The sequence below is a fragment of the Hetaerina americana genome, unplaced genomic scaffold (genome assembly GCF_022747635.1).
Source record: "Hetaerina americana unplaced genomic scaffold, ioHetAmer1.1.p SCAF_32, whole genome shotgun sequence".
NCBI classification, from domain to species: domain Eukaryota; kingdom Metazoa; phylum Arthropoda; class Insecta; order Odonata; family Calopterygidae; genus Hetaerina; species Hetaerina americana.
Genome location: NW_027286897.1, coordinates 1684889 through 1704321, shown reverse-complemented (window position 1 = coordinate 1704321; position 19433 = coordinate 1684889). Strand labels below are relative to the sequence as shown.

General features: G+C 38.9%; 1 protein-coding gene across 1 annotated transcript in view; it reads right to left on the bottom strand.

Moving 5' to 3' along the window:
- Nucleotides 1-19433, bottom strand: part of LOC139691313 (ABC transporter G family member 20-like) — a 94312-nt gene that overhangs the window by 3300 nt on the left and 71579 nt on the right. The window contains exons 11-16 of the mRNA XM_071589078.1: nucleotides 7794-7974; nucleotides 5681-5796; nucleotides 5136-5206; nucleotides 4532-4620; nucleotides 1819-1995; nucleotides 1631-1717 (exon numbers count right to left, since the gene is read on the bottom strand). Of these exons, the coding sequence (XP_071445179.1) occupies nucleotides 1631-1717; nucleotides 1819-1995; nucleotides 4532-4620; nucleotides 5136-5206; nucleotides 5681-5796; nucleotides 7794-7974 (721 nt within the window). The remainder of the gene's footprint in view (nucleotides 1-1630; nucleotides 1718-1818; nucleotides 1996-4531; nucleotides 4621-5135; nucleotides 5207-5680; nucleotides 5797-7793; nucleotides 7975-19433) is intronic.

Sequence of the window (19433 nt, the reverse complement as noted above, 5' to 3'; positions counted from 1 at the left end):
CACAGAGGTGAGTTAGAATACTTAATAGCTGGTCTTTGTAAAATTGATTGAGATGGCACAGTTTCATATCATAAACAAAAACAATTTTACAAAAATATATTTTGTGTAATTATGATATGATTTTATTCACTAGACTTGTGCATTTGAAAAAAGGCTCCAGATGAATAAATGTGACCTGAAATAAGAAAATAAAATCTTTGCATCGCTTACACAAAAGTTGATGAGGGAATTTCATATGATTTGGGAGTGTTTGAATGAGTTTTCTTCTTAAGAACTAATCCAGGGAGAAGAATAAGAGTGAATTCATCCTCAGGGGATGATAGAGAAACAGAGAATGAATGTTAATGCAGTGACTTAGTGATACACAGTGAACTATTGAAAATTTGTTTGCAGATTATTTGTTTAGGAGAATATCCATGCCATTCTCTCTCCCTAGCAACTCAAAATTTCATTAAAATTACAATTGTAAAGATAATTTAATGCATTGAAATTTTGCAATATACTTTACATTTGTTTTAATTGTGATCACAAAATCGAAAATTACAAAAAGTATGTAATATTTTAATTTAAAATTACTGTACTTTCTCATTACCGTTTCCCTTACATTCATTAGCCCAGAGAATTCCATTTTCTCCTTTAAGGAAAGCAAATATAGAGTTGGATTATGAAACAAACAAGTTGGGATCGAGATGGTGCGGGGGCTAACAAACTGGCTTCCCACCAAGAGGGTCTGGGTTCAAATCCCAGCGGTGTTGAATATTTTTCAGAGGTATCTCGATCCACTACTCGTGGTGCTTTGTGGAGGGCACTTTGAGTGAGTACGCCGTCCATCGGATGGGACGTTAAGCTGTGGACCCCTTGGTGCCTTTCGTAAAGAGTAGGCTAATGCCAACACCGGGTTTCTCTCCACACTTCACCCTTTCCTGTCCATCCCCTATGGTGCAAATGACCTCAGCTGTCGGTCGCCTCCCCTAAATACTACTACTACCCAACAAACAAGTCATTAATTATATACACTGCATTTTTTAATTGGCATTTTAGGACAAGTGTGAGCCCATATCAGCCATCAATTGTCAATATTCATCCGTCACCTATAATTTCTCTTTTCCTGGCTACGCAAGTTGTTTAGCTTTCTGAGGAAAATGCATCCTGATATTCACTTGATTATAGTTCTGTATTCTTTGTCAAACTATGATTCCACCACATAAAAATGGCTGAAAAATGGGAAAAAATTGATCCTTCCACTGATAAAAAACTTGAGTTAATCACAAGGAATGAAAAAGTAGAGTCTCTGTACATATTCTTTAGCTCATATCACAACCATGTTTAGTATATCTTTCAGTTATCCATGTTTTTTTTTATTATTCATCCTTTTCATGCACCTATTAACATGGATAGCTGAGGGTTTACTGCATTCAGTAAACATTACACATTTTGAAAGTTATAAGATCTCTGAAAATACAAAAATGTTTTAAAATTGCATTTCTGAGCCTTTCACAATTTCAATAGTTAGAAGTACCTTTCCTGAACGATCCCCTATAATGCTCGAAATCATTCATGCATTCATTAGAAATTTTTTGGTTTTTGACAAAAATAAGAGCCTATGCAGAGTAAAATAGTCTCAACTAACCACTCATGACAATCATGGGTAGAAAGCTGCCAGTTGCCATGTAGTTTGCTTCTGAAATGCTAGAGCTGCAACTAGAAATGAGAAATCCTAAAAGGAAAGAAAATATAGGCATTAGTTACAGCAGTAGGAAAATTATCTCATTATATGTATATTATTCTGATATACTGAAATATAGTTATAATACGCACCAAAGGACATTCCGCTTAATCCCTGGAGAAACATGTGCAGAAGGAGCAGAAAGACAGATCCTCTTATTTCCACTTGGTACACATATATCATCAGTATTGCAACTTCAAATATTTGGCCAAAGATTAATAGTATCTGCCATTCTATGTGAGTCTGCAGCAACTGAACTGGTTTTATTCCTGAAAATTTAAATTAAGAGACAATGGGAATGAGAGAAAAATATGGCCAATTGATAAGCACTGGAAATGATTTGGCATGTATACAGTTATTTTCACCAGATGGGCAAAGAATGCAAGCACAGAAATTGATAACCAATATTTATTTGGGCATTCAAATTATAAGAGAATATTCATTCACTCTCCAACACTCATCTATGAATTCTGGTAAACATTCTCATACGCTGGGAAAACTTCTCTTTTAGCACTCCTACCCAAGGGCTATCTCAAAAAAATCTTGTAGAGCCTTGAGTAAACTTTGGTGCACCATCGTCATCATGAAGATGGTGTGACTAAACACAAATGTGCACAGATGAACCAACCTTTCTCACTTCCTGGCCCATATCCGTAAGCATTTTCTTGAACTTTTATTTCAGATAATGGGAAAAAATACAAATTAAATTTTATCAACCATATATTTTAGGGTAGGGTCTGTGGTTATTTCTTATATAATTTGGGTATTTGACCAAGTTTAGGTCCCAGCTTTACTCAAGCCGTATGAAAATATGCATGCTTCACCTTCACCTACAAGTGACAAAGAAAAAGTAACAGGCTACCTTTATTCTTAATATGTGAATTTCACCTAGCATATTATTTCTTGAGTGACCTCTAAGAATGCTTTCAAATCAACGTTCACGTCGATTATGATGGTTTTGGTTTTTCTAAATATTGGCATCTTTAGTGATTTCTAAGAGCAACCATGATTATTATCACCGATAATTAAATAAAATAGACAAGACTACAGCTTATAATGTGACACTTCTGATTCTAGTACACAACTCAAAGAGAAACATGAAACATTTCCATCATTTTTCTTCATAGCTGTCCTTAAATAAACAACAAGTTCACATGCAAACACATTCAACCCCGAAGAAAAGTAGAAAGTGATAGAGATGCGTCCTGTGGCTCCCAGGGTTTACGGCATGCCCAAAATTCATAAACCATCCACCCGCATATGCCCTGTAGTTTCTGGCCTTGGCTGCCTTGTGAATTCGCTAGCCAAGATGGCCAAGGAAAAATTAATAGAACAATCAAAGTTTTGTGCCACATACAATATTAAAAATTCAACAGAACCAGCCAAAACTTTTTAAAAAATAACCCTGCCAAAAAAGTCCTTTCCAGTGTTGTTTGACATCTATAATCTTTTCACCTAATCATGATGCCAAGGCACTAAATAACATCAGTGATGAACTAACAGCCCTAATTAAAGTGAGCACAAACCAGATTGCCGATATTGTGCAAAATATTTTTAAATATTTTAGAAATAGGATTATTCAACAGTGAAAACCCCCTCTTAATAAAAGTGCACTGTTGGTTATGATATGTAAATGACATATCATGCCCATGGTCGGGAACAAAAAGACAACCAAAAAATTTGCTAACCCTTATTTAACACAATACACAGAAACATTAAATTCATAATGGAAATTCAAGAAAATGAAACATTACATTTTCTTGACCTAAGCATCTCAATAGTAAATGGACAACACAATTTTGCCATCCCCGGTAAACTTACATGCACGGACTAGGTCATGCACAACAATTCCAAACACGCATTAACCCAAAAAACAGCAGCTTTTGATAGCATGATTTATCGAGCTTTGGCTATACCCTTAACACCCAAAGCTCTTCATGGAGAAATAGCCACCATCAAATAAATAGCAGTGGCTAACGGTTACACAGAACAAACCATAGATAAATTAATGACAAAAAAAAACAAATATCCCTGAGATAAATTTATGCCTTTCACCCCACAGAGAAAAGTCTTGGCGATGCAAAAAATATACAGGGGAAGTTTCTATCATAGTTTTTAAAACTCCTCTAAGACTTAATATTAAAACAGCTTTTTACAACAAAAAAATCTCAAAACCATACTAACATCAGTGAAAGATCCTGCGGAGTCACTTCAATGGAGTTGAGTTTACCAACAGTGTGGGGATTGCAAGGCATCATACATTGGACAGATGGGATTCATTGAATTACACACACTTTGAGCATAGTGAAAGCTCTAGCCTGTCCTATCAAAACCATTCTTTTATTGTGGAATGGTTTTAGTTTATGAGAATCTTTTGAGTAACCCATCCCATTTTTCTCAGAATACTGATCATTTGAATTCATTACTCTATTTCCCTGTATTGTTTAAGCACTTGAGAAATTTTTCTACAGGCCTGAACTTAATTCAATCAAATAAGCATTGCAGAAGCAATTTATAATGATAACATAGTTTTAGAGAAACCTCCTACAACCAACCCATACAATCAAAGCTTTAAAGCAATAACATAGAATAGAAATTCTAAAGGTTATTGAACTCAAATCCCTCTGAGGATGACATAACTACTAATCCCCAAAAAATACCCAATGACCCATTCAGAAAAAGACAGTTTCAGCACCTACTTACTACAGGAAGTACCCCATCTTTTGGGTAAGCATACCTCTGAGGAATTACATTCTGAAAAAATTTCTTTTAGCATAGCTGCTGCTCAGTTAGTATTTTACTCACCCATAACCATTGTTCGATCCCAAATGCCTTCTGTTTTCTCAGTAATGATAAGAGTAACTGTCAATCCCAATGCTAGAAAAAATACTGTCCTGAAAGATAAAAGAAAAAAAATACCTTCAAAATGGGACTTAATTGAGGATGATATGAAAAAGAGAAAAAACTGGGCATAATGAAAAATATCAAGCAGGGTACGAAGGCTATCAACAAATCAATTCTGCACACATCCAGTAATGTATTGGAAGCAATGTTTAGGGGAAAATACTCTAACTTTATAGCTGAAATTTCTTGCAAATATAGAATTACAAAAAATATATAGGCAGGTGCATACAAGTAACATGAATTTAAAAACAAGTTACTCCTTTGATAATTAATTCTCTATCAAACAGATAAAAAAAAGCTTAGGTTAAAAGAAAATTACTCTTCGTGATAATTTGAGTTTAACCATGAATGTCATAGGACTGCACAGAAGGTAAAAACTAAGGTTGCCAGTTAATTCAAGTATAGAACATTCCTGTATAATAAGCTAATGAAGCCAGCATTAACATCGTGCATGTAATAAATTACAAATTAAATAGAAGTTCTGTAAAAGTAACATATAACTCACGTAATGATGACAGCAGGTGTTGTGAAGCTCTGGAAAGTAGGCTCCCTAACCCCAAAAACTGGCTCATTGAACTGAAATCAAAAATAAATATGCCATAACCATAATCAATTCAATATACATTCCTAAAAGCATTCAGATTCAAATAAAAACAAACAAGATACATGTCATATGAGATGACTCTGTTTGGAGAGCCAACTGATATATAGAAAATGCTAGTGCTTGTGGGAGGTCATACTTTACTTATTGATATCAACACAAGAGACTAATCCTTTCAACTAGGGACCCTAATTTCCTAGATATCTTATGTACAGCTAGCATAAAACAATATGCTTATGCATATATGTCTGCACAGTTTTTGCTCATATGATATTTTTATATTTTTTTATTCAGCACCAATCCAAAGAAAGCCATGTTTTCCACCTATTATGGTAGATTACAAATATTAAATAAAACATCAAGGACAATCATAAACAATATCTATATTTCTTCGGAGTAAAATTACTAAAGTCATTATACTGGAGTAGAAAAAATTAGTAATTACTCACCTTCAATGGAGCAGATCCAATTCTGGAACTAAGACCACAGTCAGTAATTACTCCCACAAAAACATCTTGCAAATCTATTATTAGCCTCCTCTGTACTAATGTAGACAACTGCTGACCTTAAATATAAAAGAATGTAAAAAGATGAGAATTAAGGAAATGTTTACATTTTAATGATAGAAAAGGAGCATATATTATTTTGAATGTTAATTACCAAGTTAAATTAGGTCAGATTGGCCACCCTGAGCAAACACCATTACATTTTGAAACCTCAACTAACACCCCATAATATGATATCTTCCAATACAAAAAACCCTTCAATAATTCTATGTACTTTCTGCCTCCCTTCATTTTGTTCAATGTACCTCTGTATCCTTCTCATCCTCTTGAATCACTTACCTCACATTCTCCACTCTATCGCAGTCTACAACATTCCCTTACCAACGAAAACACTCTACATCCACTCTTTCTGCCTCTTTTGGATTTCTCCTGACAACCCTCTCTCCCACCTCCATGCCTATAATTTTATTGTTTGCTTTTCTATCCATTCATTTTAATTTTTCCAGTCTTTTCCAGTCTTTATCCACATCTTAAAAGGACCCAATCTACATAATCATAATATATAATCATGAAGTTACTTATGAAATAAACTTTAAACCCTGGGCATTGAAGCTCCTGTTGGTTAAATGCAAAAATTTCATGTCAATATTAAAAATTAAAGGAAATTAGTTTTTGAATTCAATATAATTCAATTAGGCTAATGATTCATTATGGCATCAAGCCCAAGGAGAGGAAAATATGACTTTTTACAGCCTATATGGTTTACAAATATATACTCTATGAAATGAGGAAACTGGAAATTTAGACTATATAATATGGTCTTAGGGTGGGAGAGATGCATATGAACATATTGTGATCAATAAGACATTAATTACCAAGTCTTGAACCTAAACCACAGCAACAAAATTATCAACAAGAAAATAAGTTGTATTGGATTAAAGAATAAGGGCATAATACATATCCTTATCTATTTCCCTTGTAATAAAAAATAACAGCTCAAAGCTAGGGACAGAAAGATTATTTTGCTAGTACATCATGTAAATTGTAATGAATCTAATGATGCTCATTGCAGTTAGAGTGGCATATCAAATGCCTAGATATTCAATCAAACCACAACTAGCAGAATGAAGGGCCTAGTGAAAACATTCAGCGCTTTGATAGTTCAGATAGTTGGATTTTCGTTCATTATTGTCCTAAAAATATGATTCCACCCAGAATTCACTAGCCAGTAATGCTCAATAGTCCTCAGATTTCTTCCATAGTTAAGGTGTATAGTTGTAATCTCTATGCATAAAATCATTTTCTTGGGTAACCTGTGGTGCAAGCTAATGGTTGGTTTGAAACCTGATTCAAATGACCATACAACACTAAAAATTAGTGCACAAAGTGTTTAAAATTATGCACAAACTGAAACTCAAGAAGCAGCCCTCTAGTATGTTCAAACTATGATTCTCCCCAGACAGATCTTATTCTGACAGAAAATCACATTTAAATTATAAAGATTTTTCTGAGGGTGCTGGGAAATATTATGTCAATTTCAAAATGAGGCCCTTCAAATTCACTCACATAAAACCACAAAGAAATAAAATTAGAAATAATTATTTTTCAGTATTTCATGATTAATTGGTATCATTCCTTTTACCTTTTACCTCATGATGTCACCGGCTTATGCTCCTAAGCATTGCTAATAGCTTACAAAGTCAGTTTCATATAAGTGGCTCATTCCTCTAAGCTATAAGCCAACTTACAAGTCCTTTAAAAATGGTGATGTATTTAATAGAAAGTACCATATATTTTCAACCAGATTCTGTGACATATTGATGCAATAAGTTTTGGAGTAGAATGCTTGTCATTAAAGGGTAATATATTTGCATATCACAAGGAAGGGAAATTGACTTGGTTTTTTTGGAAATAGTCCCCAGGCTTCTATTTCACTTGTTCTGAATGCAATGAATTTCATCACAGAATTTGGTTAATGACAAATAATGCCTCAACACATACTAAACGAGTGCCACGGTTAATCATGATTTAAGAGTAAGTCAGTCTGACCACTCACTTGTCATGTCGAGATGAATCTCCACATCTCCTGAGTCAATGAGGCTCCTTTCTGATTCAGGACCATCTTCCCGTCTAGCTGTCAGTGCCTTGGTGAAGTTCTCAGGGATCACCACAGCACCCCATGCCTTACCTTGGCGAACAGCATCAAATGCTGATTCACGGTCAGAGTATAGTTCCGGCTTGTGGGGGTGAGGGAAAAAAGATGATAAAATATGCAAGTTTAGTCTACAAATCTTATGCTTACACTTTACCCCATTTCAACTCAAGAAATTATTACAAATTGATTCTCCCAAGATTTTTAGGAGCAGATACATATTTAACTTTCACAACATGGTACTTTTATGTAGCCGATAGATTTAACAAAGATGAATTATGAAAGATGATTTCATGCGACATAAAATTCAACCTCGCAGAGTTAGTGACACAAATGAAAAAAAATACTTAAGTTTACGCTTTTGGCTTTCCATTAGCGCTTCTTCAAGTAAGACTCATAGCAGTATAGAGAAAATGAGTCTTGGCAGCCACGGCACTCGGCCCATTAGGCCTTGTGTAGTACCCGGCAGCGGGAGAGGCAAGGATTCGCGGTCGTCATCTCATGAAAGCCTTGCAAAGCAATTTCGACAGCAGTAGCACAAAAGATGCAGATGAAGACCGAATTAGTTAGAAAAAAAAATAGAATGTTGGGACAAATTTGAGGACAGGAAAATTAGAGAATATAAAGCGAGATGGAAAGAGGTATTATAGATATTTTAGGTCTATGCAAGGTAGGATGGAAGGATGGCGAGGTTTACTGGAGTGATAGTAATAAAGTAATATACTCGAACAGCGAAGGGGACGAGAGCCGGCAAGGAGTTATCATTATATTAAATAAAAAGTTTGGAAGAAACGTCGTCAACACAGAACAATTAACGGATAAAAGAGATAAAAGCAGAACCGACGAACTTGGTCATTGTTTAGGTATGCATTGCTCTAAACAATCACAAGGAGGAAGAGGTCGCTAGGATATACGATCAGTTAGAGAACAAAATCGCGTGTGTTCCTGCAGGGAAATATTTGATAGTGATGGGGGATTGGAATGCGACGGTAGGCGAAGGAAGAGATGGTGATGAGGTGGGAGACTACGATAGTTACGGTAGTTAAGCTACGAGGAATGACCCCGGGGAGAAAGCAATTGAATTCTGCCGGAGACAGTTGTTCGTCATCACCAACACTTGGTTTAGACACCACAAAAGGCGTAGTTATACATAGAAAATGCCAGGAAACTCAGAAAGTTATCAGTCAGATTATATTCTTGTTAGGCCCAGGTTTAGGAACAATGTGACTAATTCGCACAGCTTCCCGGGAGCGGATGCGGATTCTGACCACAGTTTAGTTGCTGGGAAGTGTAGCGTCCGTTTCAAAAACAAGGCAGGGAGAATTCTGCCGGAGACAGTTGTGCAGGGGTCAGAGAATGGAATGTAGAAGCATTAATGGGAATGGCAAGGAAATATAATCAGCATGCTACAGAGGAAATTCAAATGCAAATAATAAACCTCATAGAGGAAAAAAGAAAATAAAAGAATCCAAGAATTGAAACTGAGGAAGCCCTTTACAAGAAGTTGTGGAACCAAGTCATACAAGAGGGCAAAGAGGCCAAGGAAGAGTGAATAGAAAGCTGCTGCGGGGAAATCAATGACAACATAAAGAAGGGAAACAATAAAACTGCTTATAAACTGGCGAAGACACAATTCGGAGTAACAAAAACAAAATCCTACGACGTCCGAGATGCTAATGGAAAGATACTGACAGAAGAAGAAGACATTGGGAAGAGATGAAAGGAATACACTGAAGATCTCTATCAAGAGCCCGAACCACTTGAAGGAGACTTACTTACGGAAGAAAGCATGATAGAAGAAGACGAACGGGACCCGGAGATACTGAGAAGTGAACTTGACGGAGCCGCGAAAGACCTGAAGAACAACAAGATACCGGGAGTTGATAAAATAAACGGAGAAATTATCAAAGCACTCGGGGTCAATGCAAAGGATACCCTATTTGAAATGATGAAAGATATCTACGGCAGTGGAAGGCTACCTGAGGACTTCGAGAAGAGTGTAATGATTGCAATACCGAAGAAAACCAGAACAGATAAATGCGAAGAACACAGAGCATTGAGCCTGACTTCTCACGCATCGAAAATACTTACTCGGATAATCAGCCAAAGAATTGAAGGATAGAAGGAAACCTCTTAGAAAACCAATTCGGATTCAGGAAAAACCGAGGAGCAAGAGAGGCAATGCTCAGCTTGAGGGCACTTCCCGAAAAATTGATCCATGTAAACAAGGCAATATATGTGGTATGCGTTGACTTGGAGAAGGCCTTCGACGATGCCAAAGGGAGCAAAATGTTCAAGATACTTGAAGCGCTTGGATTAGACTACAACGACAGAAGAATAATCCATCATCCCTACAAGAATCAGGTAACAACCATGCGAATGAAAAACGGAAGGAAAATAGAAGCCAAAATAAACAAATGAGTTTGACAAGGATGCAACCTCTCGCCAGCACTATTCAACGTATATCTAGAAGAGGCAATAAAGGAAGCACAAGAATTGGGCATCAAATGAGTCAAGGCGATTGTCGAAGACATTAACATGCTGAGGGAATCAACACTAAATAGGGAAGAATGGAGGGATACAGTAAACCAATCATAGGATTGAAATGCTGATGATGATGTTAGAGAAAATCACAAAAGAGGGAAAAGAGCTGAGGAATATCGAGGAAAAATTGAAATACATCAAAAAAGGGATATCAGAGTCCGCAAAATAAACTATAGAAACTGTTAATGGGAGAAGGAAAAGGAAACCATGGAACACAAATGAAATGATTAGAAAGGTAGATGAGAGAAGGAAATGGAAGAATAAACAGATGGAGTTAGGCAGAAGAAAGTGCAAAGAGTTGAATAATAAATTGAGACGGATAACAAATAGAGTAAAATAAGCGTGGTAGAAGACGCAGTGCGAGGATGTGGAGAGTTTTCAGAGGAAGGGTGAAATTGGTGCGCTATAGAAGAGGGTTAAAACATTATCGGGAAGGATGAGATGGGAAGTAATAAGGGAAGATCTGTGTTAACAGTTAGAGATAAGTCGGGTAAGACTATAGTTGAAACAGAAAAAGACCTGTATGGTAAAGAACATAGCTTTAGACATACGTAGAAAGAGAATATGACGTAAATGAAGATAGCTTAGGTCCAGGCATACTCGACGATGAGATAGAAAGAGCATCAGTGAGATGAAATCAAATAAGGCCGTGGGAGAAGATAAAATTCCTGCGGAACTCAGGAAAATGCAGAAGGAAGAGACTACGGGGATCGAGATGGTGCGGGGGCTAACGAACTGGCTTCCCACCCAGAGGGCCCGGGTTCAAATCCCGGCGGTATTGAATATTTTTCAGAGGTATCTCGCCCCTACTTGAGGTGCTTTGTGGAGGGCACTTTGAGTGAGTACGCCGTCCGTCGGATGGGACGTTAACTTGCGGACCCCTTGGCGTCTTTCGTAAAGAGTAGGCTAATGCCGACGCCGGGTTTCTCTCCTCCCTTTATTCTTTCCTGTCCATCCCCTATGGCGCAAATGACCTAATCTGTCGGTCACCTCCCCTAAATACTACTACTAGGAAGAGACTATGGACGGATTTGTAGCATCTATGAAGAAGGACTCTGGCCGGAAGACTTTTTGAAACAGTGTTAGTTCCTATTTTGAAGGGCAAATGGTTACTTAGGAGATGACCAGTTTGGGCTTCGGAAGGTAAGAGGCATACGTGATGCCATAGCAGTAAAGAGGTCACTAATAGAGAGGAATATAGAATACAATCAGAACATATTTGCCTAGTTTGTCGATTTCGGAAGACATTTGATTGAGTGAATTGGGGGAAACTAATGAATACATTGCAGAATACACGTTTGGAGGGACAGGAGGCTAATCCGCAACCTCTACATGTCTCAGACTGCTCAGGTGGGAGTGGGGGACCGTGAGTTCGGATGGGCAGTGTTAGGGAGAGGTAGGGTTTTGAATTATCACCTGTGCTGTTCAACGTATATTAAGAGGAAATAATTAAAGAGGCATGGGAAGAACTGAGGGTAGAAATGATAATCAGTTAGTCCTGCTGATAACCAAGCTCTAGTTTGTCAGTCAGCCAAGGGTCTGCAATAATTGTAAATAAACCAAATGTGATGCGGTTTTCCAGAAAGAACTAAGCTTTAAAACAAAATAGGATGGCAAAAACTGGAGAAAGTGGAACAGTGTACGTATTCCGGAAGTATTTTGGACCAAAATGGTCACAGTAGTAGGTACATAAGGAAGAGAGAGGCACGCGCGGTCAATGTCAAATTGCGTTAGGCAAAGGAGCTTTGTCTATTAGAAGGGAACTGATGACAGGGACGTTGAGTAAGGCTTTTAATAAAAAGCTTGTTAAAACTTTGGAGGCTTTTGAAATATGGGTATGGAGAAGGTGAAATGGACGGAAAGGAAAACAAATGAGGAAGTACTAAGGATGGCCGGCGAGGAGAGGGGATTATTGGGAAAAATCATTAGGAGGCAGGAAAAGTGGATGAAGGGAGTATTGACCGGCAGTGGGATATCGAAGACTGTGAAAGAGGGGATACTATTAGGCAAACGAGGAAGGGGCGAGAATATGATAGGGATGCTGGACGGGATGAAAGAAGGAAGGAAGTACACGGAGATGAAGAGCAGAGCTCCCTTGTTGTAGAGTAGGATGTTGAGTTGTGTTTTATTATGAGAGATAAGATATTTATTTGGGAGTTGTTCCCATCACAAACCTACCCTAACTTGTAGATTACCTAATAATAATCACGATTGCCTATATCACGATATAGGCAATACACTTCGATAAATCTAAAGTTTTGAGCGAAAATTTGGTTATGTTTTCCTGACCTGATTAGAGAAGCAACGGCCATCTAATTTCAATGAGGAAGATGAATTTCCTTCAGCTCTGTGTGGTAAAGACATCTAACCACCAAAGAGTAGTAACGGACCGATTGATATTTTTTAAATTTCAAATATGGCAAACAATGACTAACGGCTATCTCATCGAGGCACATATACTAGTACAAACGTAGACATTCCTGATTTAGTCGCTGTCGAAGTTTGCAACAGTAAGAACGAAACGTTGACTATCTCCAATTCCCAAAAGATGTTGGACGGGATGAAGGGAGGATGAAAGTACACAGGGATGAAGAGGGACTTGTTGTGGGGTGGGATGTTGGGTTGTATTTTTTCAGGAGAAACAAATATTTGTGTGGTAGTTGTGTCCAACCAAAACCTTATTTAACCGGTAGATTACCTAATATATATAATTAAATGTCGTGTGGGATTTAAATCCCACACGACATAATACTCGTTCTTTAGCTCTACCTCCCTTAATTTCCCCCAAAATGCCAATTCTTTTCTCCCTCCACCACTTTTTTCCAGCATTCTTCCCTCTATCACCTTCTTCAGCGTCCGATTGCCTCTCAATATTCGGCATCTACTTGAAGTGGCTTCTTCGAATTTTTTCCAATAACAAACCTTTCTTTTCCCCTGCAATGCCTATAGCTTCTTCGATTGTTTATCCTTTCCATTTATATTATATATTCTTCTCCACGCCCAAGTCTCAAAAATCTCCAAGCTGTGCTTATTTTATTTAATGACCATGTTTCTGAGCTGTGCAAAACTACGCTCCAAATTAAACTCTTCCCTAACTTTTCTTTACATATCGACTTAAGGTGCTTGTACTACACCTTCTTTTCACGAGCGACAGAAAAGAATATTTTGAGTTATGCTAGCTAGAGCTTAGGAGTACACTAGTGTGAAGTTTCTGAGTCCATCAAGTACCTACCCTACCTTTACCCAGTAGACAACTGCAAAAAAGTGCGAGGAATATATATGGAGCTACAGGGTTCGTCCGGAAAATAAGTGTACTGAGCTCAGGAAAAAAAATGTATTACACTTTTACATATCTTAAGCTAATATTCCTCAAAATAGGACCCTTGTGAGTCGATACACTTGTTCCAGCGGCGTTCCCATTCCTGGAACGCTCCCGCGAAGGCATCATCGGGAACCTCTCGAAGACTCGTCGTCGACCTCTTCTCTGCCCTCCACGAACATCTTGTGCCACCGAAAGATCATGTTTCTGGACATGGCTGACTCCCCGTAAGCCTGGTTAATCATACCGACAGTTTCGGTAGACGATTTCCCAAGCTTTACCGCAAATTTGATGGAATAACGCTGCTCCAAAAACTTCGGCATCGCGTTCCGTGACGTGGGTCGAGCGTGGAGGTTCGCGTTAATAGAGCTCCTCACTACACCACAGCTCAGAGCCTGCCTTTTTCAGCGTCACTTGCCAACATACCCCCCTCCAATCGCAGCCCGTCAGAGCGGTACTGGGCGCGCCTGGAGCGGCGCGCCCAGCCCAGGAGTCAGTACACTTATTTTCCGGACGAACCCTGTATATTCAATAGGTACCAAATTCGATTTTTTTAATGTTCCTGGTGTCAAAATATGCGAGGTGTTGGTTTTAGGTCAAAGTTGTAAATTGTTTCCCATAAGATGGTCTCAATCATTTGTACAGATGTCTCTAGACGTATTTCCAGATTCATCGCAAAGGATACCAAAGTGGTCTTTGGATATGTAAATGAAAATTCATTTAAAATAAATTTTGGAAATGCTACTTTCTGAAATGAAAAATAAATGGATTGGGAGAAATATCGAACCATTTTCATGTAGGAAGGGGGAAAATACTCTAGGACTAATGCAAGTGAGACCGTTGGTGCCCTAATGGGGTGGCGTTAAACGATAAAGGTCGAGCGTGCCCCCAATCTAGGATCTAGGTCATCTCCGCGCAGTCAAAACGCGATTTGCAAATCCTCAAGATCACGTGCAAAAACGAGAGAATTTGCATCTGAAACGAATTTCCGGAAGAAATGCATCGAATATTAGAGGACGTGCCCACGAATAAAAACTCACTCAAAGCATTTAACCTCGGTTAAGTGTTATAAGTTCTTTTTGGTTACTTTCGGCTAGATTCGATAATTATCTTTTGCAAGCATTTACTGAATAACAAATTTTGTAATATATCTACCTATTGCTAATATACACGCATCTGTACTTTCATCTCCTGAATATGCATTGCTGGTCATATTGAATTTCTGTTGTATCCTTCCACGAACCACCTTTCGAAACACCGTTTACTCACACCCATATTTTTTACTTTGAAGAACCAGTTTGTGCCCGACTTCTGTACATTATTCTCTCACCTGTGTCGATGAACTTACTCATTTATTTATTTTAGTTGGACAGAATTAGTAGACAATGGAATGTGTAAAATTAGGGTGAGTATTCATATTTTTAATTGCCATATAAAGTATTCAATCTCGTATTCCGGTATACCATTGCTGAATGGGACAAATACATTAGTATGGTAATAATATTGTTAATTCAGGTGCAAATGTTAAAGATTATAACGACTTATTCACATGAAATGACGAAACGGAAATTATCCTTACGGAACAGAAAATAAAACTAGTTTGGATATTCCATATTCGTTAGTTATCCTCGAGGAAATCATGAAATATGGTGGTAATGAGAAACTAGAAATAATTAGGGAAATAGCTAAACATTCCGCAGGTTGAATAATGCTCATATATACCTACCTCTATTGTAATTCCGAGTTTATCACGCAAATATCCAAGCCAAGGCACAAGCGAGAACCAGACAAAGCATGTCGACGTGGTTCCTTGCTAATGTTTGAATGGCCTAATCCAGGAGAATTTCGGAGTAGCACTCTTCCATTTATTAATCATCAGTTATATTCTCGTGAGATATTCTCGATATTCCCCATTCCAAATCATTTCCATCATAAACTCAATTCAAAGCACGCGTTCTTAGTTCTGAGGGGTTCTGTTGCCTTTTTAGCTCTCTCGAAAAGATTCGAGATTCTGAACAGAGCTAATATGTACACCCGAAATACTATCTGGAACAGTAATATCTTTGCTCGCCGGGCGTATATGATGGCCTGTTTACCCCTGGAATTCCGTTAAGCCACTCCTGGCTTTTCTCAGGGATCGAATCACTGTAGTATCCATGTCCTTGGCGGGACTCGAAATCGCGACCTCTGGGTTAGCAAGCGAGCACGGAATTCAACTGTCTAATACAGCTGGTAATGAATTAATTGGTAAAAGTAGTAATTTAAATTCCTCAGCCAGGACGTGTGCAAAAGGTTCAGAATTTTTGGCAGTAAAGTAAGAATATTTTACAATGCCCAATGTCGGCGAAATTATTAACTTTTCATTTTCTCACAATTGATTGGAAATACATGGAAAAAATGATCTCTCACAGAGCATCTCAAAAGAAGGATACTGAATAAATTTGAGCAATTATTTCTAACTCTACTTTGTGCTCGCTGAGGCTTTATTTTAAACCATAAAAGGTGATACTGTAATCGATGAAAATAATAATCAGTCCCGTTACTAAATATCATAAAAGCGAACATAGGAATTCCAATCGCACCAACTTAGGTAATAAGTTTATACTTGAAACAGGAAATATTATCACAAATATCAACAAAGGTAAAAAATTCGTGTTTACCATTGACGATAATTTTTTATTCCCATAAGAATTTTTATTCCCATAGGAATTCCCAATTTCCCATGCATAACGGTAAACGACAATAACGAAATGCAGAAATATCTATACTGAAAACTGACCATTTCTAAACATTATCGAAAATTTTATTGCAACAGATTACAGTGTTGAAGCAGGCAGTCAAGCGCCTTGTGGGAGGGGTATCTGCCATGGAGATTTAAAGTAGAATTAATAATTCATCAAAGTTGGTGAGTTACATAGGTGTACGTATGTCAGAGGATTTTCTTTTCAGCGAACCCAAGGTTCCACAGCTTTTGAATTACATTGATTTGGTCTCAGGAGTTGTGTTTACCATTACAGGTCTTAATAGTTTGATGATAAAATCAAAACAGTTATCGTTTACATAAAAAAACACCTAGGCAAATGCGAGCAAATTATCAGAAAAATATATCGTAGCAAGTTCAGGAGGCAATAAGAAAAAATTTTTGAAATGGGATGGACAAGAGAGGGTGGAGGGAGAAACCGTCCGAGTTTCATTATTATTGATAAAATTTTACTCTGGGCCTACAATGCAACGCCACGTCCAACAAACGTGATATCGCTAAAATTGGATATTTTCGATGGCAATGGTTTCGCTTCTGAAAAATCCTAGGGTAGAACAGGGGCCAGTGACTTGTTGGAATGCTATGTAAAGAGTATTTATCGGCGTTTTTTTTCAAAATCCCTCCATGAATTTCCCACATTAAAATTTACCGCGAAAAAAATGCTTCCCAGAAGAAAAATACAATTTCTTTTCCAAAGAGATACTTACATAGAATAAGTCGTGTTAATTGACGCAAATATTCGTGAGATAAGATAAACCTACCCGTCCACGCGCCAAGCTCGACCAAACACAGTAGAGAAATAAACAAATTCACAGCACCGAGGGTTGTTACTGGCAAAAGAGGGTCCTTCGAATTGGACCGTTCTCGCCAGTTCGTTCGTCAGCCGAAAACCGAGGTGTGCGTTCCGTTCTCCGAAACAACTGCGCATCGGAAACGGTCCAATGACGATAACCGGGGCGGCTTTCTCTCGCGGCACATTTCTCCGTTGCGGTGAGGGAAGTGAAGGTGAGAAGACTAAGATGAGGGGAGGATGGGGAGAGGCGAGAGGGTAGGTGGGGAAATGGGTGGGCGGGTGGGGTAGAATTCGGGGAAGAGACGATGGAAACAAGCGTGGGGGCAGAATGAGGGGAACGGAGCAGCGGACCGCGTCATTGACACAACGGGGCGTGCGCGTCACGAGGCCGGTGACAGACGGGACGACGCGGGGGAGAAAGCTCTCCCGCGGGCGGTGAGGGAAATGGAGCGAAGGTGCGGGCGCCGTTCTTCGCGCTCCGCGGCGCTTCAATGTCAACAAGTGGCCAGAACGAAACTATACGGAAGCGTGCGTTGCGTAACAGCGGGAGGTGGGGGATGGGAGAGGGGAGTCTTTCTCCCGTGTGAGAACCTACCGTAGTGCTCTCGGACAATACCGCCGACTTGATACGTAATAATTAATGGCGCACAAGGAAATTAATCGCAAACGAACCTGAAGCCTGCCCTGGATATCGGAGTTGGTAGAGTCAGAAAGGAACCTACCCGAAATAGGCCTACATCTAGGTGGTTCCTTGGTTGATCAACTCAATCGAATTTCGATTGATGATTTCTTTTATATTAAATATTCGATGTCGGTACAATAGATTTAACCAAGAGTGATGGTTATACCACTGAAACTCAGAGGAGTTGACCCCCTGAAAATGATCGATTTTTATCGATTTGCATATGAAACCAACTCGGTGCGGAAGACGAGCCTTGGGCACACGTTCCAAAATATCATGGTTATGGCTACCGGTAGCTAAGCTGAAACCGACAATCATGAATGATCTCGGAGAATTGAATTACTCTTTTGTAATTTAATAAATTAATGATGTTGCTACCACTCTGCGTGATAAATATCTTAAATAGAAAACCTGGTGGTTACCGTTTATTCTGCACGCGTCCGGGCGTTTGGGTTGAAGTAGTAGTTTTTAGGGGAGGCGACCGACAGCTAAGTTCATTTGCGCCATAGGGGATGGACAGGAAAGGATGAAGGGTGGAGAGAAACCCGGCGTTGGCATTAGCCTACTCTTTACGAAAGGCGCCAAGGTCCTCAGTTTAACTTCCCATCCGACGGACGGCGTACTCACTCAAAGTGCCCTCCACAAAGGATCTGAAGTAGAATTCGAGATACCTCTGAAAAATGTTCAACACCGCCGGGATTTGAACCCGCGCCCTCAGGGTGGGAAGCCAGTACGTTAGCCCCCGCACCATCTCGATCCCCCCGGTTTGGGTTGAAGTATATTAGAACCCAATAGGATGGCAATTGAGACAGCGGCTCAGTCGCCATCCGAGTCAATTCCAAGAATCCATCCTAATACGTGAATCAAAATTGGCATTAGTCGATATTTAACTCTTGTATGGGGATTCATATTTAAGTATATTGCTATGTTTAACGCCTGAGTTAAAGCTATTTGATGCATACAATGGTCCTGATAAACGCGAAAGCTCAGAAAATTCGATAATTTCGGTAATTCAAATCCTCGATACCGATCACAGCGAGCGTTCCGATTATCGCTTCAGGTGTGCTGAATGGATGTTACCGTCCCGATCCCTTTCAAAAGCGTCGGAGTGTTACGTTACCATTCCGATTCTCGCGTGAACGCACCTCGAAAAATTACGTTACCGCCCAGATTCTCGCGTAAACGCGCGTAGAAGAATTAATTCACCTTGTAGATTCTCGAGCGAACGCGAATCAAAGCGTCACGCGTGGAAGTAAAATGACAAAATTCCGATACTCGCGTCAACAACTATCAAAACGTTCGTGCCGCGGCCCTTCCGTGAGTATTTTTCCTCCCACCAATCAGAACCAAGCACTCTCGCCAAAGGCTGAAGCGGCCGGCACAACGTAGAAAGAAGCGACAACGCGGAAACAACACGACAATCCTATGCGCTGTCGCTTCAATGA